We start from the raw sequence: 27,090 nt of genomic DNA on the forward strand, positions 1-27,090 counted from the left end.
AGCAAAAAAACTCAAAGTAACTAGCCCTGATCTCTTACTGTTTTTCATTACAACTTGTCTTTTGCCTCTCATCTTTTTACAATGAGCCTCTGAGAAAAGTCTGGGCCTGTCTTCTCTGCATCCTTGCATTAGGCAGTGGAACAGTTCAGTTCTCTTCCTGCTTACCCTTAAGACTGAACAAACCCTCTTTCAACTTGCACACCAAGATACTCCAACCACTGAGCAGTTTGGTGTGTCTCCACTAGATTCACTCACACATTTACCAGTGTCCACAACTGGATACAGTAGTCCAGACATGGTCTTACACATGATGATTGGAGGGGAAGAATCATTTCCTTGGAAGCCCTGCCCGCCTTTTTTCTAACCTAACCCAGTGCTGGTTAATCCTCATAATTTTGAGGGTGCATTGGTGGCCAGTGTTCAGTTTGTAATCCATCTCAGCTCAGTACTGTTTTACAGAGCTGATTTACATGTCTAGGATATTGATGGCAGCTCCCTTTGCTATCAGCTACAAACTTGGTGGCAGTATACCCCATCCTACTACCCAGGTCATTCATAACATTTTCATCAGAGTTGGTGCCTGTATCAATCTCAGAGAGATAACACAATCTGCTAGTGGAACTGTGGAATAATCTTTCTTGCTGCTCTTATCTTCCAGATTCAGGCTAAGCTTTGGCTTCCCTAGTTCCACCCTTACATGCTTAGGTAGATAAAAAGGAGAATTATGTGCATAGAGAAAAGCATTAATGAAGTTCTGTAAACCAAATTCTGAAAAACAAGTATGCTTTTAAGAAGTAAACTGAAACCTGCTTAGGTTTATGGCTGTGGTATAAAGATTGGTTCTGTTGATAGGTGGCTACTGAGATACCTGGCAGAATAATATGATCTTCATGCATTTTTTAATTTCAAGTAATGATATATTTTCCAAGGACAGATTAAAAATCGTAACAACTAAAAATAATTTTTTTGAAAGTGGTCCCAGAATTCTGTGTAAAGCAAACAATTTATCTGTTTTTATAAACCTGCGCTCAGATCCATGCAGGACTTAGCTTTTTTTCTATTTTCATCCTGCAGAAGAGTTGAAACTGAGCAGTAGGCCCCTGTCTTTAGCTGCACTTGGGCGTTTGGAATGTCAGTCCAGGTCAACACAAAAAGCACAGGCATCATTCACTGCCTGCTTTAAAACTATGCCAAGATGAGTAAATTGGAGGAGGGTTGTGCTGAGTAGTGACCCTGGGTCAAACACTCTGCCCTCTCTCTGGCTCCTGGGTCTGGCAGGTTTGCTGGCATGCTGCTGCACTAATGCCTCTGGAATGCTTTCTCCATACCAGCGCAGTGTTCTCCATGTTAATTCTCACCGGTGAAGAAAAGCAGTGACTTGTCCAATGGGCTGCTTTTTCAGCTGCTCTCATCAGCATTGGTGCCATGATCAGTCCTTCATCTGTATTGTAGTTTCCTTAGCTGTAAATGGGTCTGAACTTATGGAAATAGGAAACATTGTGGTCCCAAAGAAGCAAAGAAAATCCCTCTGTCCCAGGAGCAAGAAGTCTGTGTGTGCTGGGGAATAGGAGCCACCTTCCCCGTGGCACTTCAAGCACACAGTCCATTCATCAGTTGGGGTGTTTCCTGTATTTTCTATTGAGGAAATACTATCCAATTACAAACACTAATATTAACATAAACTAAATATGTCAGTTTGTCAATAATAGTGATAAGAATTTATATTAAATCTGCAGTTTTTATGTCACTTAATAAGGTTTTGGCATAGAAGCAGTAATGTCTTTTTGTGAAATGTTCATATTTTTCAACTACCAGTTCATCTCCTAAGTGTTTAGTGTTCTATGTGTGCCAATTTACAGTCTCAGCCTACTTGTGTTTGAGTCAGTTAGGATAAAGAGTCTTGCAGTAAAGCATTTGGAAACTTTGGCAGTGAAAAATTTAAGTAAAATGTATTTCTATTAGAGAATTGGCACATTAATCTCAAAAAGCACATACAAAACCAATTATTTTCTTACAAGATTTAGAAGAATAAGGATGAAATGTATGAATGTAAGAATCAATGTATGCTGGAAAAATTTGAAATTGAGTTCACCAACCAATTAAAAAGACCTTAATCAGGTCTGACATTTCATTTCCTTATTATCTTGTTACATTCCTCTAAAAAATGAATCGATAAAGTAATGTTTTCTCATTCTCAAAAAAAAGCAAAACAGTCTTGTTCATTGCCTTTTCTTTATAGATACATTAGTGCCAAAGTAAGTTGTCAAAAAAATAAAAAATATTTTCCTACATTCTGAATTAACCGATACACTGTATTTAGCATGTTACATGCAAACAATATTAACCTGAAGAAAAAAATTTCTTTTTCTTTGATCTTATTCATAACTCCCTTAATTATGTTTTATAAAATAACTTTCTGTCCTTGTATATTTGATGTCTACTTCAAATATTTTTTTTCTGTTTTAAAATGTATAGATTGAGCTGAAGAGTGGAATATTAAACATATTTTTAAGAACTGGCATTGTCTTTACCCAAGTGGACCTTTGGTTGGGACTGTCTTATTGTGATGGGAAGTGGAATGAAGTCACCGTGAACAAGGAGGGCTCTGTCATTTCAGCCACTATGAATGAACTGAGAGAGCAGGCACTCGAACCCCGTGTTCAGCAGCTGCAAGTAAACTCACCTGTCTATATAGGAGGAATCCCACCTGAGATTCAGAGTTTTTATAGAGAACTGGGGCTAGAACAAGGTAAGATGACACCAAGAATATGTTTTCAAAAATTGGTGTCATGCACCAGGTGGATGTTCTGCTGCTGATAGTATGAATTCATGAATGTGTAACGTGAGTTTTTCCTCCCACCCCTTGAGACTCTACCAGTTATCCCTAACCATCTAGTTTTACTTAGACCTGATCCTTTCATAATGCTATACAATTCTTCCAGTGATACAGTCTATCTGATAAGAGAAGCCGTGGAGTGTAGGAAATGGTATAGTGAGATGCCCAACCAGATGATCTCAGATCTTCAACAGAGAATGCCAGTTCACAGAAACCTGTTTTATTCTATCAACTTCTGTCACTCGTAGATCTGGAATACAAAACCACTGGGAAACAGTAAACATAGCTTAAATCACTATAATGAATCTGCATACTGCCCCATGGGAGAGCAGCTGAGAGTTTATTAATCTTTTTAGGCAATACTGATTCTGATCTAAAAGCTAAGTGACTATAAATGCCTGAACTCGGATTTTGGCTACAACTGCCATGATGTTTTCTTCATTATCAAAAGGAAGGAAGACAGTCATATATTTAGCCATCATTATGACTATTCTATTCTAGAGCAGGTCAAATTTGTAAGGAAAAGAGAGAAGCATTAATGGCCTCCACAAAAGGTTCTACTGTAGGAAGCCTAATCAAAAAGTGTCTACCAAACTGGCTCTGTTTGGATGTGTTTTTTCATTACTTGTGAAACTGTTCATCAGTCGTGGGGTGTTTTTCAGCTACTGTGGACAAATGTGTATCAGAAAGTGATTAGAGGGGAATCCAGTAAGTGACTTCGATTGCATGAACTCACTCTGAATGTGCACATTCAAGTGAGCTGTATCAGAGCCTTTTGATTTCACGGCTATAGAATGGTTCAAGACTATTCTTTCAAGTACTCTTCCAGCTCTAGGTATCACATATAATGTAATCTTCCTTCAGGTTCTGTGTGCATAATATTTACAGCCCAAAAGATCTGGCCAGTCATACCCTGTCAGTGTTGCCTTGTAGCAGATGGTGTAGCCTTGTGAGTGGATGCATTTGCAACTCCTGAAGCAAAGAGATCTGTGAACAAAGAAACTAGGGCAAAATTATGTGTAAAGTGCATATCTGAAGTGCATATCAAGACACATCAATAAATATTTCTTTCCCACCAAACCTCCTCAGAACATCACAAAATAAGATGGTGGTTGTGAATTTATATAAGAAGATAATATTTATCTTACGTTTTCCTAAGTGTAGGTTCAGGTGAGCAAGATTAGGTATTATATCTTAAACCATACTTTTATTTCGGACCACAATGATATAGTGGTAAGATAATAGGATCTTCCTATTTAATAAAAATTTAGAAAGGGTTTTCTCAATCTATGGCTGCTTGATAGTTTTTAAATGAAGGAATGTTGTGTTTCTCAAAGCAAATAAGTGATGAATATTATTCTCCTCCTGCCTCACCTCTTTGTGAGTTACTTAAAGAAATTTTAGCTGGATTTGAGCCTTTGCATGACCCATCGTGTGCCCTCCTGGGAGGTTCAAAAGGAAGCCACCTGTCAAGAACGTTTGTGAAAATTTGTACCATCTTTACTTATTTTGCAGCTACTTGAGAATAAACAGGATTTCTTGGCTGATGTCAGTGAAAAATCTTCAAACAGTGATAAATGTAGCTAAAAATATATTTTAAAATGATGTATTAAAATAGATTGTAGAAAGTGCATCTCACTGCAAATCAAACAACTTCATTTTATCTTATGACTAGGATGCCTGCACAGACTGGGACTAATTCTTTCCTCTGTCACAGACTGTGAAACTGAGTTGGTCACTGTGCACTAGGAGTTGAACTTACATTAGAATGTATTCATTTTAAAGAGCAGTTTGGTGATATTCCCTGTGTTGTGGAGAGAGAAGGTGTTTTAGAGGATGTTTCAAAATGGATGTCTGCCTTCAGTACCCCTTTTTTGCATGAACTGTGTATGGACATTAGATTCTCAGTTCAGGTGGCTAAGGACAAATACTACTCTGATCTGTCATCTTGCAGTAATAAAGGCAATAAAAATACATAACATATAAATAAGATAAATACTTTAGCTTTCACTAAGCTGAAGAAAAGCACTGATCTGTGAGAGGCAGATTTTTAATTCACAAAGTTAATTCTTAATTGAATTCTTCAGTTTGGTTACTGCTTAGTTTGGTTTTGTGTTAAGCACCAACCACTACTCAGATTTGAGACCAAGTTTATATCAATTTATTAATTTTTAGTAAGTATAAAAGTTTTAACTACTGCATTCTGAATTTTGTAGTTGTAACTGCAAGTAACTGATTTATTTTGTAATTTTGATAGGAATGTCACACATACACAGAAATATATGGATATATAAATAAATATAAAATTAAGCTTAAATTTTTTATCATAAATAAGTAGTTTGGGGTTATGTTTCGGGAGTATGTTTATAAACTGCACATGTCCCTGTTAGACAAAACTGATATGCCTCCATCTGATCTCCTGAAGTTAATTGTAATTTTGATCTAGATATTCTTTTCAGTTTGAGGGAGTATATGTATATTTAACAAAATAGTAGCAAGCAGCAGAAAGCTGATTTTAGAAGTCAGAGAATCACTTTTATGGTAATAATTTCAAAGTGAGAAGTGATGAAAGAGAAAACGGAAAGGTATTTCCTTGTGGGACAGAATTGCTAATAGGGAAAGTGTAGATCAGTAAGGCAGGAATTTACCAGCTTAGTGTCTTGAAAGTGGAGACAGAATGTCATGTTGAAAGTCAACATATTCACATTACAGTCTTTAATGTTGGAAATATAGAATTGAAAAGGAAGAGAAGTGTTTCTTAATGACTGAAGCTCTTTACATGGTACTAATCCCTTACTGTTTGCTAGGTTTCGGTGGTTGCATGAAGGATGTTAAATTTACACGAGGTGCTGTCGTTAACTTGGCATCTGTGTCCAGCAGTGCTGTCAGAGTCAATCTGGACGGATGCCTATCAACTGACAGTGCTGTTAACTGCAGGGGAAATGACTCCATCCTTGTGTACCGAGGAAAAGAGCGGAGTGTTTATGAGAGTGCTCTACAACCATTTACAGGTAGCGCATTGGTTCCTTAAATAAAATATATCATTTTCACTCCCTTCTTTAGTAATGTATTACTATGTTCAGTATATTTTTTTAATCTTTTGCTTCCTCTATCCTTTTGTGATGCCCATTGAAGAATACCTCTATAGGGTGGTTGCCTTAAGTGAAGGAGGATCAGTATCTAGTGCGTGGACCCACGTTCGAACAAGAGAATCAGGTAAATATAATTTTCAGGTTTACTCATTCTTATTTTTCATAAGCTATTTAGTGTTAGGTGGAAGGTGTTCAAGAACTGTTTGGACACAATCCTGTGCTCTGTGCTCTAGGATGACTCTGCTTCAGCAGGGAGGTTGGACCAGATGACCCAGTCTGATCCCTTCCAACCTGATGCATTCTGTGATTCTGTGGAGATAATCCAACCAAAACAGTGAACCTTGCATAGTGTTTCTGATGGGGGGAAACTGCTTAATGTTTCAAACAGGTACCAGATTACAGTCATCAGCTGTAAAGTGTTCAAGCAAGTATTTTCTTCTCATAACTCGAGGTATTTTCCAAATCTTTAGTAGATTATGAATTTAAGGACAGTAAAGGATTGAACTGCATCAACTAAGTAAAGGCAACCATCTATTTATGTTCATCCATGCACATCTGACCTCACATTGTGTGAGTAGGCTGGAGTAAGTTAATCTACATATAACTTAGTGCTACAAAATCAGTTGTAGGGAAAGGTGATACTGGGATAGCAGGCACAAGCTGTGGAAAATAAGAGGACATGTATTTGCTAGGGACAAGGTGATCTTGTGAAAGTTGTTTTTTTAAATCACCCACACATGGGTGTGCTACTCAGTGCTGCTGAACAAGGATTTTTTTAGCAAGTAATTCATAGATTGTGCATGAAAATGTGACAATATTTACTAGAACAGAAACACATAGCTTGCTGAGAAGTCTTCAGAGGAGGAAGATGATACATTAAAGGTAAATTTTTTCATATGTCTTATGAAGAAAACTTTAAAAACTTATCCTCTTCTCTTAAGTGCTTTTGCAAACTTTATCATGCTGGTAAGATTTTGAAGATTTAGTTCTGTGTATTTGGCTTCACTACTATTTTACTTCCCCTCTTCTTGAAATTGAAACCCAATTGCATTCTGTCAGTGCAGAGCATTGTTTTGGTGTAAGTCATCCAATGTATCACCTTAAAAAATTATGCAATACGTGCATAAATATTTGACTTACAGTTGCATTCTTATACAACCTATACTTTGTGTGCCACCCAGAAGAGACAAAATATATGCACATTTTCATGTCAACCATCTGACAACTGTAAGGCTTGCCACAAATTTATGTTTGCAAGCTGACCACAGCACTGAGCAGTCCGTGTTCCCTGGGGTTGGACAATAATTGCGCTATTTAATTATTTTTGAGTTGGTTTTGTTATATCCCTTATGAAGGACCATCTGCTGTACAGTACCTTACCTCACCCTGTGATACACTTCATAACTAATGAAATCAATATATTGCTGTAGTAATAGGAGCTTTCTCAGAGTATCACATTCTTTACAGAAGAATCACAACTTCCAGGTATTTTTGTACTTTCCTGTACCCTTCTTATAAAAAACAAGGCTGCATTCATATTTGAGAAGCTAAACAGTAAAATTACCCAAAAATAGGCTATTTGATGGTAAGAAAAGCGAGTGATCATCAGCAGGGAGAGGGAGTCCACATGCATCTACAGCAAACTCATCATCCATCATCCTGCCATGGTGTTCCTTGGGTCTTTCCTCTGCATCCCTTGTGCAGTCATCTGTGATGAAGCTGTTACTGACCAGACCTTTACTTGGCATAGTAATATCCAAGAAATAATTAAAGGTTATAGGAAATGGAATGATTTCTTTTATTAGCAACTCTATGCATATATGATCTTGATTTTCCTGTTCTTTAAAGCATTTACATTTTTCTTTTTCTTTTTTTTCTTTTTTTTTTCTTTTTGTAATATGGAATGATTAGAAGCAAAGGATTTAAGGATTTTGCTAAAAGGCCTTAAAAATCTCTGCTTTGCCCCAAGAAAGGTGCATGGCATTGTGGAAATAAAATATGTATGTGGAAAATAAATGAAAGAGCTTTAATTTTTAAGGACTTCTGTAAAAGAGAATGGAGATTTTTAGAAACATTTCATAATTGTGGCATTCTCTGGCTTAGATATCCAACTGATAAATATCAGACTCTTCTCTGCTGCAGTACTGCCTTTCCCCCTTTGGTTGTATTATTATAATGCCTGTGCTTGTTAGCTACATACAATCCACCTCCTCTCTTTGTGAGTGATGCTTAAATATGTTTGATACATGAAATGTTTTTGGAAAATTGCAACAAGACAAGGAGGAATGTTATGTAGATGGAGTTTTGATGGTTTTGAAATATAGCTTAAACCGAATAGCTCAAGATGTGCAGTCATATTAAATCAATGCTGAAAAGTTACAACTCTAATAAATTGTATTTATGCTAATGGTTGAGTCTGATTTACTGCAGCCATTAAAAGTGAAGAATAGGGGCAATAGTCTCCTTAGAACTGCCATTTTCTCTATTTTCTATTTTATCCTTCTACAGTTCCACAAAATGTGCCAACTCCCTCAAGAGTTCACAGTATAAATGGTTACAGCATTGAGGTCACCTGGGACAAACCAGCTGGGGTCATAGGTGTAATTGAGAAGTACATTTTGAAAGCATATGAAGTGGATGGTCCCACTGTACCCATCACCAGTGCTGAGCTTGCTGACGCTGGTATGCTCACAGGTAAATGTTGTTAAGCACTATTTTTTAGGCATATCTAATAACAGAGGATGCTTATCCTCTTTTGTTGATCTATACTACTTGTCTGTTTTTGTGTATACACAGCATAGATAATGTTTGGAAGGATAATTATTTGTGTCAGCATCCTCATAGTGATGTACTGATTTCAAAGAACAATAGAAATTAAGATACAGCACAAAGGCTAAAAAACAATTCCCAAACTATATATACTAAAAAATAATTCCAAAACTATTTATGGTCTGTGGGGGAAATACTGTTTTTGTTTGCTTGAATTTACTTAGTATATGTGATTTTTTTTTAACCCCTTCCCCATTCCATCCAGTTCACCTAATTGTTCTGTGAGTCCCATGTGATACTGTTCGACCTGATGTATGAAAGCCCTTGATTAGGTGCCTAATTTTGATCATATAGACCTAACTGATTTCAGTGGGAGCTACCATACATTTGTGTTAATCAGGTGCTGTGGCTGATGCCACTGGGATGTGGAGGTAGGTTATTATGAAATTAAGAAATTTGTGGCTTTGGGTTTATGGGGTGAGAATGTAATAGAGAACACTTTGGGACATTTCTTCCTGCCAGGATAGTGTGGATCTGCCTTTTTGCTCTCTGTGAACAAGCTGCTTTTTCTGGCTGCTACAAAGTTTTCTGGGAAGGAAACATGTTACAGACAAGAATCTGGATTTTATTATGTGATGACTAAATGAGGCAATAGTGCAGACCAATAGGTTCATTTTTATGATCTGTAATTCATAACAATTCAAAAAGTGATAATGAAGCAATGCTCTGAGCTGGTAATTTGGTTTGGCTCAGGTTTGGGTAGTACAGTAGTCTTGGGAAGTGTGTTAACCCTCATCCACTGTGTTATTTCCTGAAACCCAGGTACTAGTTTTTACATAAGTGTATATGGTTTTGTGTTGGTTCTCTGCCATAACCCATGTATACATTTTCAAGGGAAAAATTGCACATATTTTATTTTCTCCAGTTTGAAATGTCTTAACTATTTGTGAGTAGTGAATTTACCAGAACTGCATGGGCTTTCTATCCTCACTGTGATTTGTTTAATGACCTTGTTGATTTCAATGTTCTTTTGCTATGCTACAAGGCAATAGAGATTATTCTGGTAGAAATTAAAGACCGAGACATATGGATTAGGTATCTTACTTACAAAACCATTTTAGTCAGAACCAAAATGTTGTTTATGCTGTTTAACTTATTTGGCATCGTGCCATGATTGTCCATCAGCAGATAGAATCATTAAGGTTGAAAGAGACCTGTAATACCATCGAGGCCCATCATCAACCCAACACCAGCACTGTAACCCCTAAACCACATCACCTATCACCAGATCCAGACATCTCTTGAACACCTCCAGGGATGGTGATTCCACCACCCTGGGCAGCCCATTTCAATGATGGTCCACCCAAACAGTGAAACTTGTTTCTAATGTCTAATCTGAATCTCCCCTGTCTCAGTTTGAGGCCATTTCCTCTTGTCCTCTCATTGTAGGCACAGAAGAGATTGTCTCCCACCTCACTACAACCCCCCATCAGGAAACCATAGAGAGCTGTCAAATAATGCAAAATAAAATTATGGAATCGTAGAATACCACGTTGGAAGTGAGCTCAAGGATCATCTGATCCAATCTTTCTTGGCAAAAGCACAGTCTAGACAAGGTGGCCCATCACCCTTTCCACCTGAATCTTAAAGCGCCCAGAGCTGGGGAATCCACCACTTCTGGGAACATTATTCCAGTGGCTGATTGTGCTCATTCTGAAATTTTTTGGCTTGTGTCCAACTGTAATCTCCCCAGGAGTAACTTGTACCCATAAACCTTGGTCTTCTAACTCATAATATTCTGTGATTCTCTAGATGCTTAGGAAGAAAGTGTAAGAAATGTGTTAAGCATAGAACGAGTCTTCCTGTTAGTACAAATTCAGCTGATTAGTTGTGGATGTCTTCAGCTGAAAGCTACATCTGCACCATTCTGCTTAATGGTCTATGGTAGAATTGTCTTTATTTTTTAATACATGTATTCTTTCTGTTTCTCTAACTGCTGTGGGAGTAATTGTTCCAGTTCAGTTCTGTGTGTGTAAGATGTGATTCCCTTTGTTATTCATAACTCCTGCCCAATAGTTTAGTTATGTATTTTCCAGTTTTGTCATTGTATGAAATATATAATTCATGTCCTCATGGTGAGGTCAGAGCTGAGACAAGTGTAAAGTAAATCACCAAAGTAATTTTACTTTAGTCTGTTGATTTCTGTGAAGCCTACACAGGTGAGCAAGTCAGTGGATATTGAGAACTAGTTGCCCATAAATATGAGACTCCCAAGAGAAGGTGTATCTTTCCCTGATGAATTATCTTTCCTGGTTAATCAAAAACTAACATAAACATAGAACCCCACAGAAGAGGCTGTCTTTGCTTACTTTTCTTTTAAGTTTGCTGTGAACAGAATTTTTTGCTTGTTCTCTCCCTAATTTCAGGGACATTTCCTTACAAATTATTTTGTTGCATTCCATGAGAAAATGCTGCAGTAATCCAAACAGCCAGACTTGCTAATGCAACACCAGAAAGGCACCATAGCTCTCTGTGGCATCATTGATGGGGAAACTATGGTATTTTTCCATGCCCTCCTTGAAACTTTCATTACCTGTCAAGCCTAGGCACTGATTAATCTGCTATTTGAAATGTATCTGAGGGGAATGACAAACCTCTGTCTTATGTTTTTCCTTGCAGCTTGTTAGGCCCATTTGTTGTGTTTTTGTTTATACTTACACTGTAAATTTTTTTCAACAATTACAGTAGGGTCCTGAGTCATAACTGGAGCAAAAAAAGTTAAGAGTATTACCCATTTCTCAGAAGGCTGTACTGTGTGTGTCACATTGAGAAGAACCTCTTGTACCCTTGTCAAGAAGAAGAAAAGCTGAGCTAAATATTAAAAGTAAAATAGGTCTTTAAATGACCATAATCCCACAGTCTCACAGGCCTATTTCTGACTCCTCAGAAAGCAAAATCCTTCAAAATCTGACCCTTGTAATCTTCCAAAATGTCAAACTGTTTTTTCATTTTTATCCAAGAAAGGAATATTCATCAGATTTAAATCCTTAAAATGAGGTTCTGACTGTTGAACTAGGAGTTTATTGGATAAGGTGATGTATTTCAACATAGTATTCAGTGTCTGTATTCTAGGATGAGAGTATAAAGTTAGAGTGTAAATCTTTGGGATTCAAAAAGTACCGTGCTTGCCCATCTTGCCTTCAGAGAAGCATGTAATAGCATTTCTGCACTTTGGATGCAGCTGGTCCCCTTCTCAGAGTGATAAAAGAAGTACAGAGTCACCGCATGAAAGAATTTTTTTCCTGGAAGCTGGATTGCTTTCTTCTGAATTCTGGTGCATTCTACATGCTGAGATCAAAATTTGGAGTATAAATTAGAATCAGTATTTAAACAAATGGAAGAAACTTTAGAACACTGTTTCAGTGTAGTCTGTCATCAGCTTTTGCTTCTACTTTCCTTTGGAATCTAGCATATCACAGGGTCTTTTGGTTGGAAGGATTATCTAGTCCACTCCCCCAGCTCAAGCAAGATTGACTGGAGCAGATTTCCCAGAACCACATCCAGTTGAGTTTTAAATATCTCCATAAATGGAGATACTTCTCTATGAAAAACCTGTTCCAGGCTTGGTCACCCTCACAGTCAAAAGTGATCTCCTGTGTTCAGTTAGCATTTAATTTTTTTCCCAGGGTAGTGGTCACAACACCAAACCTGGCCGAGTTCAAGAAGCATTTGGGCCCTCATACACACGGTGGTGTTCTTGGGGTTGTTCTGTGCAGAGGCAGGAGTTGGACTCACAGGTCACAGAATCATTTAGGTTGGAAAAGACCTCTAAGATTATTGTGACCCATGATCCTTGTAGGTCCCTTCCAACTCAGGATATTCTCTGATACTATGATTCATGCATTTCAATTTGTGTCCATTGGCTCTTGTCCTGTCACTGGGCACTACTCAGAACAGTCTGACTGCTACTCCCTTAAGGAATTTATACATTTTGATAGATCACCTGAGTCTGATCTTTCCTGAGATGATCAGTCCCAGCTCTCTCACTCTCTCTCAGAAATGTGCTCTAGTCTTTTTACCATCATAGTGACCCTTTTTGTAATCATCCACAGACTTGCTGAGGGTGCACACTTCCCCCATCATCAAAGTCATTGATAAAGGTATTGAACAATATCCCAGAAGCCTGGGATATACCCCAGCTTTCTTGCCTCTGTGTTTTGTCCCACTGATCACAATCCTCTGATGCTTCTCTTGTCAAGCACATGCAGAATCCCCATTTTATAATTCAGATTTCTCTCACTGTAGAATTCAGGAGATTGACCAGCCTCTAAACTATGGGCTCTAATGATATCTACAAATAATAATGAAATAAAATGTACTGCAAAAGAACTCACACACAATTGATGTTTATTCCACTTAAAGATTTCTCTTTCAAGTTTGTGTAATTCTGCAGTTCATCCCACCTCTGTCATTGCTGCAATAGCTGAGGGCTGATGTTGTGGCTGCACATGTGGTTATGAAAAAATTGTTGTCGACAGCTACCATTCCCTCCTTCCTGTAACACGTTTGTAATTACTTTTCACCTTTTAGTCTTTTATGCTTGGCAGATGAATATCTCAGGAAAATTTATTTAATGATTTAATATGGTTAATCAAAGTGTATGAGCTGTGCTGTGGTTTTGAAAGCTCTCTAGCTCGAGAGTCTCTCAGAAGAGGAGACAGGGCCACCTGCCAGAGACAGATGAACAAGGGCTGGACAGTGGGACCATAGCACTGGGGGAAGCTTGCTGCCAGCCTGGCAAATACTGTCAGCTGAGAGATTGTCCCTCCAGGGAGAGCTCTGCCAGTCCCCTGCCCAAGCAGCCTGCATCATTGGGACCAGCCTCTGCACCACTTGTAATGGGTTAGCTGCACCACCTAATTAGTGGTTTGTCTTTATTTTCTTCTGCCTTTACTCAGAGTCAGAATTAAAACACGAAGGGGTTGGATTTCTTGTTCAGACTTTTAATAAATCTTATCCAAAGTATAGAGAGTTCTGCAACACTTGTAGCTACCAGCTAAAAGCGAGCAAAATGGAGGTGAATCTAGCTAGTTGCAAGGTCTTTTAAAATTAAACAGTCCAATTAAAAGCTTTCACCTATATAATTTATATTTTGATCCAATAACCAAACACCTGTGACCCACACTGATTTTCTGTTCAACCACAAGCTACTATTTGAGAGCATGAAGAAGAAGGATGAAGAAGGAGGAAAGAGACAACACCCAAGAACTTTCATCTTGTCCCATACCTATTACTCTATTGCTATATTCCAAAAGTCCAAACTCAAAACCTTTCACTATGTGAAATTGGAAACTTTTATTCTAACTTCATCACTCAAATTTGGAAGCGTTCTCCAGGGCCTCACTGCAAAAACAGTGTTTTCCTGGGAGTCAATGTCAAAAAGCCCAAAAAGGTCAAAGCTCCCAAACTTCTAAGTTCTAGCAATGGGGAGTTTGCTGCATGAAGCTGTTGGTGACTTGCTCGGGTAATACTCTCATGCACTTGAAATGACTTGAAAGCTCTTGGTTTGCACAAATATTTTACACTCGAAACATTCCTATACTGCAGTTAATGCGATTTTTAAAAATTTATAGAAAAGGTTTATTGCAAGCAAACTAAGATGAATGTATGTAGGGCCAGAGCAGTAGGAGGACTCCCAAATGCCTGCTCCAAGCTGAAACAAATTTCTAAAGTTTTAAAACTTCATATGTATATAAGAATGTTTGGCTGGGGCAGCTACTGCAACAAGGGGTAGCTGATAGACTTGTCTATGCCCATTAGGTTTCCGTGAGTTGTCAGGTGGTACTTGAACTCCTAGTGACTCTAAGTCAGAGTGGCAGAATGTAGGTTCCCTTCTCCTTGCATTTAGCTGGCTTTAGCAGACTAGTGGCATATTTTTCAATATATGAATTTTAAAACATTAATTATATTAATATTCTACAGTATTAAGATTCAAACTTGATTGAGTTTAGACCTAGATGAATCTTGCTTACAGTCCAATGCTGTTGTATAAATTTATTCATACAAAATGTAAATTGTGGAATTAAATAAACCTGAGCATTTTATCAAAATTACATCAACTCTTAGATATATATCCATACTTTTATTAATAAAAAGAAGTTAATTTCTTAATGTTTTTCAGGCTAGAAAGGATTATTATGTTTTTATAGACATGTTAAAAAATCTGCAAAAAAGTAAACAGTATTTCTTTGTCTCTCTACAAACATTAAAAAATAATCATACTCCAGAAACTAAGCAATGATGGAGGTATTTGGAATGATCGAGACCAACACAGTGATAGATATTACAAAACCAAAACTGTCTATGGTTAATTAACTCTTGGTGCAAAATTGCATTGTTAGTTAAGGTTTTCTGAAAACTAAAGCAGCTGGAGAGTTCCCTGTGCTATGGGGAATGTAACAGGTTTCCTTGAACCACTGCAAACTGAATTACATCTTCAAATACAGCGGAGCTTGTGTATGGTTTGTTATGAAATATTTCTGTTGGGAAAAAGGGTCTTTCAAGCCACCTAAATGCAATAACTAAAGTAAAACTTTTGTTTGTTCTTATAAGCCAAAGAGTTGGAATAGGTGCCCTCATGTTGAGTGGCTCTTCCATTTTATGACTCATACTTACTTAGAAGACGCTTTAAAAGTGCAGATGTATGTGGCAGATTGATGTGCACAGGCTTTTGGTTCAGAAATGCATATGTGGAAGACACATGTACTTAAACAGTTTTTGCTACAATCTGTCATAAACAAAGTCAGTTGAGGACTTCCTTTTCTGATCAGTGGACTGTGATTAAGTGTACTGTGGCAATGATGCATCTCGACACACAAGTGACTTTGTTGGACAGATGCTGTAGGACCTCAGGCGTTCAAGTTAGCTAAATAGTCTGGGTTTGGGGAGGAGAGATTTGGCAATTTTTTGTTTTTAAAGCTTAGAAAAGAATTAAGGTAAATCATGGTCAAGTGTTATTTCAGTTGCAGTACGCGTATTTCAAAATAGGTCCTCATAATAGCATGTTAGGGAGGAAACAATAAAAAAATCTGGCAAAGAAAAGTCCCTTTGGCAAAAAAAAAATGCACTCAGGTTTTTTTTTTTTGTTTGTTTTTTATTTGTTTTTTTTTTTTTTTTTAATGAGAAGTACTAGTTTTCCACTCAAAATCTGCCAGAATGCTGTGGACTATGACTGTGTTGTCTAAATGTATGAGAACTCCCTTTGAGAGGTCCTGAACAAAAGAAATGTCTGCCTTACGGAGAAGCGAAGGAAAGAAAGCTGGATATGTAATCTTCTTATATACTGTATACATTAGAACATTGAATGGAGTGGACATAAATATGCAGCTAGCTCTGACTAGTCCCCATTTTACCATAAATTCATTGTTGACCCCTTTGCTATTGCACATATCCATGTTGTTATCCCTCCCCCACTAGAATTAATCTAGCGTTTTCTCTCTTACACAACTCTAAACCTTGACTTTCAATATTGCAAATAATTAAAGACCATTTAAATAAAAGTATAGAGAATTAAATACTAGTTTTGCATATAAAGTGGGCTTAATGTTCTAGGTGTGATTCCAGATCACTCTTTTAGACTGTTAACTTTACATTCATATTTAACAAATGACATTATTCAGTTTCATGGGGTCACTGTGTCAAAATGTCTGTGTTAGAACTTTAATTTATTTCCAAAGGTTCTTTGGGCAGATAGGAGTGGTGTGTTAAAGTGATTTAGCATCTCTACTTCCCCATATGGATTTTAAGGCTTCAAATGTAGTCTATGATGTAAATTTTGAGTCTAGGTGGATTCAGCTGCTCTGTAGTGGCAGACTGAATGCATGGGACCCATACTCCAAATGTGTAAGGCTGACCCTCTTCTTAAATATTGATGATGTCTCTAATCCTATCTCCTGATCAAAGTGACGATTTATGCACCTCTTTCCTGTTAGCATTAATAGAATACATGGAAGTGTGTCCAAATTTTGCTTTGTTAGCACCCCATCTTGGAAAACCTGATTGACTCTCATCAGATCAGCAATTATTGGGTATAGACAAGAGATGCCAGTCTGAGAGTGTGATAAGTGAGGAGTTATGAAAAGTTTTTTTTAAAGCTGTCAGCCAACTTCATTGGATCATAGGCTATTTTTTACTGCAAAAATTATTTTGCTGTTCTTTAAATTAATTCACGTATATCAGTGATGATCGTTGCTGTGGGACTGCTGACTTTGTATTTCAGCATAGTCAGGTGCTGAGTGTAAATTTCACTGACTGACTGAAAGTGCAGAGGAAATGAGTGGGTAATGAGAGCAGAGCAGCCAGTTCTTTAATTGAATTAAAAGCCGGGTGACACCAATGCAGACACCTGTCCAATTACAGACAGGCCAAGGTGTTTACCATTGCTGTACAAGCGATTTGAAGATGACAGAAATCTTTCCGCCCACAGATTAACATAATGAAGGAGAACAGATTACAGTGGATGCTGGCCAAACAGATAGGATGGCAGCTGAGAAAAAAGTAGTTTGCTGAAGTATGTAAATAAAATCTGTGCACTTTCTATTGCCTACCTATGAACATCTGTTTCTTTGTTGAAAAAAAAATAGTGCAAGAGTACACGTGAAGGAAAAACATTAATTAGGAAATGAAAAAAATATTGTTTAAGTTGCTGCCTTTGCTGAATGATTTTTTAACAAAAACCTCCTGTAGCAAAAGGGTTTGTTTTCTTCTTTTTTTCTTTTCATGTAAATTCTCTCGGCCTTTCACAAACCTACCTATGCAATGGGAAGTCTGTTGTGCTACAGGTGCTTTGTATAAAACTTTCCTTCTTTGTCAAAAGTAAACCAAACACCCCAATCCAAACCTTCTACACGTCCTGGCATCTTTTTGGATGTATCTGATATTCTGCAGCTCTTGGTGCCTGTAGACCTACGGGATGTCTTCCACGAGGAAATGCAAGGAGCATTAATTCAATGCTTCATGAGAAACAAATGCTACAAGTGCTAAATGTACAAATCAAACTAAATTGCTTCCTAAAGCACCACAGAGTGGATAGAGGGATGGTGTATATACAATGCAATGCTCGTCTTGGCCAGGAACTTGCAAGTGTCACAGTTAGAGGATTTGGTTCCTGCTTGTGTTTATTTGTGGAGGTAATTCCCAAAACACCTTTTATAGTTTCCTGGGTTTAACCCTCTATGATCTGGAAATAAGTGGAAATATTGCTTTGTGTAAAAATTATAGTGTTTAGACTAAATGGGATTTCTGTGATGCAGAATTTAGTGTAGCTTCCAGTACTTTATAGGCATAGTAATACCTAAAAGGGGACCATACAAGAAAGCTCAAGAGGAACTTCTTGCAAGGAAATGTAGTGAAAGTACAAGGGGTAATGGCTTTAATCTGAAAGAGTTTAGGTTTAAATTAGATATTGGGAACAAATTTTTTTACTTGGGCATGGTAAGGCACTAGAACAGGTTGTCCAGAGGAGTTGTAGATGCCCATCCCTGTAAGTCCTTGAGGTCAGGCTGAATGGGGGGCTCTGAGCAACCTGGTCTAGTGGGAACTGTCCCTGCCCATGGCAAGGGGTTGGAACAAGATGATCTTTGTGGTCCCTTTCAACCCAGACCATTCTATGAAAATATTATTTGCTATTTTCTGTCTTTTTGATGGTTCTTAAAAATATTCTCCTTCCATCACAGAAAGATTACAGGGACATTTCTTTGATGGTCACCGACACAGCATTCTTTTTCTCTCCTATCACACTTAGATTGGATGTCAGTACAGCTCCACTGTTAACTGGGGATTTGCAGAATCAAAACTATAACCAGAGCAAGCAGATGCTGGTCAACTGGTTTTATTTTATGACTATTCTGAAGTAAAAGTGATTACTTCTGAATATCTCTCAATTTGTATGAGTAGAAGTGCACTCCAGAGAATTCAAATAGAAAGATCATTGCTATGCCAACCTTTGAAGTTGATGATTGATTGCAAGAAAAAAGCATAAATGTTACTAATTCAGTAAAAGCTAATCTCATATTTTCTATGTGAACACACCTATTAATAAAGGCAATATAAACATGTACATACTGATGGTTCTACTCAGAAAAGAATATATTTGTGTTGTAGCTATTAATTTCCAATATCAAATTCTCCATGCCCTTTTTGTGATTATAAAGGACTTACGTGGAGAAAAAAGATTTTTTTGAATGAAATGCAGTTATGTTGCATTCTGTTAGTGTAGTAACCCAATGAAGAGCAATAGTAAGGACTAATTTTGTCTACCTGTTTGTGTACATGTAATGCTGGGGGGATTTTCAGACTTCTTGTACTGTGGGACAATTGACCAGAAATTGCTGTTCTTTGACATGCTGTTGTTTTTTTAAGCTGATTTGCAAAATCCCAGTGTTGGACAGCTTTGAAATAACATAGTTTGCTATAAATTATGTTTTCTTAGTGAAACATCACATCGATTTTGCTAGAGCTGTGACAGTTGAGGTGAGAACATGGTTTGAAATAAAACTTGGCAAGAATTTGCCTTCTTTTTATTCTGTATTTAGATTTTATATTACTTTGTTGTTGGACTTCCTCTGAAGTGGGAACTGACAGTGTTTCTTAAAATAACTCTAAACTAAATTTTTCTCCTTGTAATCCTTCTGTATATGATAGTTCAAAATGTTGCGAAACTTTCTGAAGTGGTAAGCAGTGATAATTATTTGTTGTAACAAGGAGCTGATTGATATGTGAGAATTTAGTAACTTCTCTTCACTAACATAAGAAGGACCTGAAATAGAATAAGACCCCAGATCTTTTTTTCTTGGGTACTGTGTCACCTGAATTATGTTACTGTTGTTAGTGCAGCAGATGTATGGTCTATATGCTGCTATTGAATGGAAGATAAGTGGGATGTTCCGTAAAAAAGGAGATTTCAGTTTATAGATCAATAGGGACATCGTTGGAGAGGACTCATTTAAAAAAATTTGTTCCAGGAGACAGTGAAAATTCCTCAGAAAAACAAAATAAATAAATGAAAAAACTTTGAGACAGGGATTAAGGAAAAAATTCCTTCACTGTCACATTAAAATATACACCTCTGTTTTGAAGTAGTATCTCTATCAATGAGCATAACTTAAGAAACACAGGTGCATCTTAAGTACTAAAAATGGAATAAAATATAATTTGTTCTTAAATTATTTTGTAAAATTTAAGTCATGGATAACAGGAACGAAACCTTAAATAATTTTTCTTTTCCACCTGTAACAGTAGGAGCCTGCAACAGAAAAGTTTATTTTCCCTCTGCGTGCACTCAGTCTGTACACTGTACATGCATAACACTTGGCTTTCTTGTGTTGCAGGAGTATTGAGGGGCTTGCATCCCTTCACAAACTATGCTGTAACCCTAACTGCTTGCACTTTGGCTGGCTGTACTGAGAGCTTGCATGCATTGAACATCTCCACTCCACAAGAAGGTAAAGTAATTTCAAAGGTCTTGACTTCCACATTTCAGTCATGAATAATAAAACAGGAGAAGAGCTAAACGCTGCAAAGCCATTTGCTGGAAAACCCCAACCTAATTTGATGACAAAGTGCATTGCCAGACCATAATTGCTCCATTTTTTGGGGGGTGCGAAAATGAATCAAACTCCATACCCTTTAATGACATGCATCTTTAATAGCTGTAATGCAGATTAATGGGCTTTTTAATTGCTGTTACATTGTTCATGCAAGAGCCTTGTCATTAATATGAAGCATCTGAAAGATTAATGAAAGCTTCCTCATTTTACTATGGCTCAGAAGTAAATCTAGAGACAGTCTGACTAAAAAGAATTGATTGTATGGCACAGTATGAAATTGAGAATCAAACGGTTGATTTCCATGGTTTCTTTTAACCGCTAAACGCCAGCAATAGGCAACAATTATTCCAATGTGATGAAACTGCCAAATGCCAATTGAGTTATTTATTAATTGCTGTTCGGATTTTCCCCTTTTTTCCCTAAGCACTTTTATATGTTGTTGTGCTCAAACTTAAAGGTTGTGAGTGTAAATTAATGCTTCCTATGCTTACATTAAGAACTAGGGCACAAAGAAAGAAAAAATGCATTCAGTTCTGACTTTAAAGTCTAGGCTGATATGTAATGCATGTCAATTGCTAGAAAAAGTGCTCCAAAAATATCAGTGACATATCTAACTTCATTCTCAATTAAACATAAAGTTCACATCTCCTGGTTCTGTCATCCTAAAGCCATATTAATCCAGTTAAAATAATCAGTTACTCCAAATCTATACCAGTAGAATAATGAAGACATTGACATGTATTTATTGGACAGTAGTTAATCTTCCATGATGCAAAGTAGTTTTCAAAATTCCCTCCCTCCCACAGTTCTTTGTTTTATCTTCTCATATAAACTAGGTTGTAATACAGCACCAATAAAGAAAATAAAATTTTGGCATGAAGTCATGTGAATTATAGCCATAATAATTAAAAGGATGCTGAAGTGTTTAACTGCTGCCAATGCAGGTTGTTGTGCAAGGTGTTGTCTTGATGAGGACAGTGCTGAAGATTTTAGTGTAACATTGCTAGAACAGTTTTGGTGTGACCATGTTAGTAATTGCCAGCAGCACCAATCAAATCAAAATCCAGTTATTGCCTCTTGGATGTTCAAGATAAACTGGCTGAGATTGTCTGGTGGCATTGTCCATGAAAGGGTGCAGCCTCTGACAGCCAAATAGTTAATGGACCCTGTGATATAAACATGAAACACATTTTTTTCAATATTTGTGTATTTCTTTCTGCTGTGACGTAGTAATTAAAAATAAATTGTTTATGTCTTATATTTTCAGCTTAGTGAATAAAGCAGAAATCCTTACCTGTTATAATGGAATGGTTTAGGCAAGAGTAGTTTGTTTTTTTTTTCCCCCAGAGATTGAATAAAGCCCTGGGAACATGTGTTTCATCCCTCAGAAGAATTGAACAAAAAGTCAATGTGTGGAATTTCTATTTTTGGACGCTCTTGTTGCATTCCTCTTAGTAACAATAAATTGGTGATACAGAAGACAGACACCATATCACACCCTCCAGCTATCCCTGTTTCCCTATTGAAACATTCATTACTTTATATTGTTTTCACATTGCCAGGCAGTGCTAGTTATTGTTTTAAATTGCTAGCACAGAGCTTGTAAATTACAAGATATTTCTCCCAGACTAAGGCCTCAGCTCTGCTCCCCTTGTGATTCCTGGGATTCCTCGTGCTTCTAATGTATTACTTGTTAGAACAGTGAAAGGACTCGACTCTTAAATTATTATCCATTGCCAACTTCCAGTATATTATATACATAAAATCTACATTAAACAAACATTACTAAGTGTATTGAATTATGAAAAATTGAAATAAGGGGTAATGCCTAAGAACACATCACCTGCATTGGTGATTAGAATGATCACTTTGTAGTTAGGAATAAAAACCATGAAAGAAGAGAAAATAGTTTGGATTTCACTAAAATCCTGTACCTCCCACCTTGATCATATTACCAAGCTGGAAAGATAAAATCATAGAAGCATAATTATTCTCCTAAAAGCAAAGAGTATATTGCTGTCTTTCATAAAAGTTTCTGTTTGGCTAGAAATCCTCAAATAATATAGGAGACTTCTCAAACTGCTGGTATGTTGCAGGTATAAAATCTTTTCTGAAATTTCAGCTTTACCAAAAAGCATTCTGGTAGTAGCTTCTCATTGAAATACAGTTATTTCACGATTATAAGCCGCACCATTTTGACTAAAATTTTGGTCCGAACCCAAAGTGCGGCTTATAATCAGGTGCAGCTTATATATGGACAAAGAACGAAAAGTTGCTGTTTTAGTTTGGAGGACAGGTGTCTACTGAGAAAGGCAGGAACTTCTCTTTGAAATGGAGAATGTAAACCCCCTCCCTCCAAATTATTATAATTTTGAAATCAAGGGGCTTTCAGGCAAAAATATGGGAATTAGGAATAACAGTTCTTTTCTAGGGAAATTAAAATAGAAATACAGTACTAAAAGAAACAAACTCCAAACCCTGACAAAGTCAGAGTACAACCTGACACCCCGTCAGGCAGGGTGTTGGTAGCAGTCCCATTAAATGTTGGCTGCATCCTCCTGCAGTGACAGATGTGATTCAGTTGGAACAGTGCTCCTGTAGAGGGTGCAGTTTCCCTCCGGAGGTGGGACGTGGTGACGTGGAGAAATCCAGTTTTCCTCTGGAGTCCAGTGGAGAAAGGGGCTGCCTTAGTGTCCCAAAACCTCTGTTTTTATCTTGGTAAGAAATGTTGGGCTCTTTCCCCTGTCTGGAGCAACTTCCAATGGGATGCAGTAATTTTATCAGTCCCACAGTGGGACTCAATGGCCATTAGCAGAAAATGACTGGCTGGAGGAAGGATGGGTTGTGAAAAGATAAAGAACAATGCCCTGCCTGGTTTCAATGGATGGCCCATTAGCAGAATATCTGCTGTTGAGATAAGGATCACTGCCCCCACCCTCAACAGATGGAGATAGAACAGATACCTTTTATCACACTCTGTATTGTAACGTGCATCTTATAATCAGGTGGGGCTTATTATGGACAAAGAATGAAAAGTTGCTGGCACCCGGAAGTGCGGCTTATACTCAGTGCAGCTTATAATCGTGAGATTAATTTGTGGAAAGACAATATAGTATAACTTGATACATTTTTTTCACCAGCTCCTGAAGATGTGCAATCACCCACAGCAATATCCTTCCCCAAGCTCCTGCTGATGAGTTGGAGTCCACCCAAAACACCAAATGGTATTATTACACAATATACTTTATATATGAATGGGACACCAATTTACTCTGGAAATGGAACTAAGTATGCTGTAAAAGGTGAGTTCTTTGCTAAGGCAGCATGTCAGATGGGTGTCTCATGGTTGCAATGCACAAATGTATGATTGATCCCTTCTTATTTCAGAGGAAAGAAAAATAATTCTAAAATTGGCTGGATGCACTTAAACCTGATAGCTTTTATATTTTAAAGCATCATACTCTTTGTTGGGTCTCATAGAAATTAACACCACTATGGATGCTGTAGCTAAACCTTGTGCCTCTTTCACAGGATCTGAGTCATCTTTTTAATGGTTTTATAACATTTTGATCTCATGCCATACAGCTCTCAAAACGAGTAAACTGCAAACTGTTGAAGAAATTGTGTACAGGTTTAATAGTTTTTCTTACTGCCTTCCTTAAATATTTGCAATTAAAGAGATACCATACTGCTTACCTGAATAGCCTCTGTTTAATTCATTTATTAAAAGTATAAACAGTCTGTTTTCTTCTTATAATAGTTGTGCCATGTGCCAATAGCCAAATTATATCAGTACTCTTAAACTATTACACTGAAGTTAAGTGCCCGTCACTTGGCAGTACAGTGAAGCACAGTAATCTGACTTTCTGTTTTAATGTAATTGGTGTAATTTAATGAATTATTCAAATCACTTGTTCAGATGTTATGCAAACAACAACAACAAAAATAATAATAAAAGGCAAAAAAAAAAAAAAAACAAACAGAAAAAACCCCAACAACAGCAGCAAAAAACCCCCAAAAAACCCAAACAGAAACCTCCCAAACAACCAAAAAAGCCAAAAAGAAAACATAAGACAACATGGAGCTAGAAGTGTCATGCCACAGCATAAGCACTATTGTGGACCCATCAGAATTTGTGTATCTTGGTAAGTACAAGTGAAAATAAAGCATTTCATATTGTACAACTCGGGGGGAAAAGGGTACCAAGACCCTACTTTCTTTTTAATGTAAGGCCTTAAAATTCAAAGCCGTTTCTGCATCTTGAGTCAGTATAAAACATATTTAAAAATTCATATAGTTCAAATTTCTTTGCCTTGCACAGGCCATAAGGTACTGGTGTGGTGGGTCAGTTTTGACACTGAAAAATGAATCCAGTTAGAGAACCTCCTGAAGGCTGTTGATGATCGCTATAATAAATAGTGCACACTTTAAGTCAAACTTTTTCATTCTGTATTCAAAGGTAATGGATTTTTCGTAACCATAGTAACCTTAGTGTATTTCTGGATAAATACATGAGGTATATACATTCTGGTTTTATTTTTGAATATAAACTACCACATTATGTATTACTAATAATATGAAAAATAGGATATAGGTTAGCATAATGACAGCTCAAACTAGTGTGCATTTTTCTTCTGCAAAAAATAAATATTTATCAAAAGTGTAGGTTCAATTAATTTCTCCCCCATCTCCCCAGTTTTCTGGTATTCTTGCAGTGCCATTTATCTTTTTTTTTTTTCAAGATTTCCATTAATCTCTCATTGCCATATCATAGCACTGTTCTTAAAATTTTTGAAGTGCAAATAGTTGTACTTTCAATGTTGCTAAAATCATTACTGAAATTTCATTGTAGGTCTCATTTTACCAAAGTGTTCATCTGCAACCTGCCAATTATAAATGGACAAGTGATGCAAAACATTTGGAAATGTTCACCATAATATTGGTTGCTTGGTTTGCATTCATGTCTGTTTGCAGTCTGAATTATATAATTATTATAAACATAATTAATGCCTATTGATAGAAATTATGGTCAAGTAACTTTTGCAATTCTTCTTTGACAATATAGAAAAGCATAAGGCTTCTACCCTTAAATTTTGAGTGATACACCAGAATACATTCAGCTGAAGTAGTCAGTCAAAATCTCATCTGGTTCACAAATTTCCTAGAGAAGCTCTTGTTGCTTTTATACAGAAATTATTTATTCATATTTTACTTGAAATTTTTATATTTTTGGTCCTATGGAGAATTTCATGACTTTGATTTCAGTTAACTTTTAGGCAGACATGGATCTAAAGACAACAGAAAATCCTAATTTATTCAGAAGAGAAGGCTGGTGGATCAGATCATGTTGCCATAAGCTGTACACCACAAGACCCACTCTTTTCTACCTAGTGTGGAGATCAGTCTGTTTACTTTGGATCCACTTAATGTAGCTGCCAGTTTTTTCGTCTGCCTGAGGGAGAAGCGGCAATGTGAGCCAGCAGGCTGGGATTTGGGTCACTAGAAATCCCAGGCCTTGTGAATCGGGTTTATTGAAGATCTTGCTTAGATCTGCATATATCTTTAATTTGACCTGGTTTTACTTTCTTTTGGAGCCCAAGATTTTCCACTTTGTAGCCTAGACTTAAAAGAGAGATAACATGAACTTTTTATTTATTTCCCCAAGGGCTACAGTTTTATGGTGAAAAGTTGGAGCTTTTGGTTTTGGAGTATTACGTTATACACGTCTTGGTTTATTCCATATAATTATCCTTTTGTTTTCAGCATTGATGCTAGTGATGTTGATGACTTATTGCCTTAACATAATATACTATTGACCCTAAACAGAGAGACAAAGTACATTGTTTCTGACATCTGCTTCCTATTTACTCACCAAAATTATTTTCCTAATTTAACAATTCTATTACTTAGTTCCTAGCCAGTAGTCTACACCAGAAAGTCACAGATTCTTTCTGTGTTTTTGAAGTGTGTTGAAATGTGATGGTTTTATAAACCTTTCTTTTTAAGAAGACACAAATTCTGTTTAAAAATTAGTACTTTGCTAACTTTCATTTCAAACCATGAAAATTGCAATCAGTGTAGGCTTATCAATCCATAACTTGAGGAGGGATATATTTTCTCAACACCATAATGGCAAATATATTCTTGGCTTAATTTCTGATCTTGACAGTTGTTGAGGGCTTGAAATACTCATTGATTTTCATGGAAGTTCAAGTGTTTGTTTCCTCTAGGGGTTGAACTGTAATTAAAAAGGAAACCCTTTAAAAGCACATATGGCAAATGTACACTTTACCACATTGAAAAAGGAGACCCATTAGGCATCCATCATCCATTAGTGCCTTTAAATATTTCCTCCATATTGACCAATTTGGTTTCTGTGTTGTGAGTAATAAAACACTGAAATGAAGCCAGTCTCTCTACCGCAACACCTGTATTAACTGTCTGCCTGTGATTTTTCTGCCTCCCACCTTTATGCATTTGCTTTCTGTCGTGTATGTTCTGCTTCCTCATGCAATCTGGGTTGTATTTCACATCCTATATTCCAGTGAAAGCCTAATCTCTCCAAGGGATGAGCCTGGAGGAAATAGTCCCAGATCCCAGGTTGAAGTTGAGCTGTGTGAATCCATGCCCCTGTATTTATGCTTTCGGTTGCTCTGTGTGTGAGTGCAGAAGCTCTTGTAACCAAGGCCATCATCTGCAGCTCAGGAGAGCAGTTGCAATAGGGCTCTGCTCCCCAGACTTTACTGTTCTGGGGATGACTAGCAGCTGTGAGGAGTTGGAGAAGCTT

The 27,090-nt window shown here is 37.1% G+C and overlaps 1 protein-coding gene across 1 annotated transcript in view; it reads left to right on the forward strand.

The window, feature by feature from the left end:
• USH2A (usherin) overlaps positions 1–27,090 on the forward strand; it is a 374,098-nt gene that overhangs the window by 141,158 nt on the left and 205,850 nt on the right. Inside the window, exons 27-32 of the mRNA XM_033055679.2 lie at positions 2,476–2,749; positions 5,644–5,847; positions 5,972–6,052; positions 8,437–8,622; positions 20,085–20,198; positions 23,444–23,605. Coding sequence (XP_032911570.1) covers positions 2,476–2,749; positions 5,644–5,847; positions 5,972–6,052; positions 8,437–8,622; positions 20,085–20,198; positions 23,444–23,605 — 1,021 coding nt within the window. The remainder of the gene's footprint in view (positions 1–2,475; positions 2,750–5,643; positions 5,848–5,971; positions 6,053–8,436; positions 8,623–20,084; positions 20,199–23,443; positions 23,606–27,090) is intronic.

Source organism: Catharus ustulatus, chromosome 3 (assembly GCF_009819885.2).
Source record: "Catharus ustulatus isolate bCatUst1 chromosome 3, bCatUst1.pri.v2, whole genome shotgun sequence".
Lineage (NCBI taxonomy): Eukaryota > Metazoa > Chordata > Aves > Passeriformes > Turdidae > Catharus > Catharus ustulatus.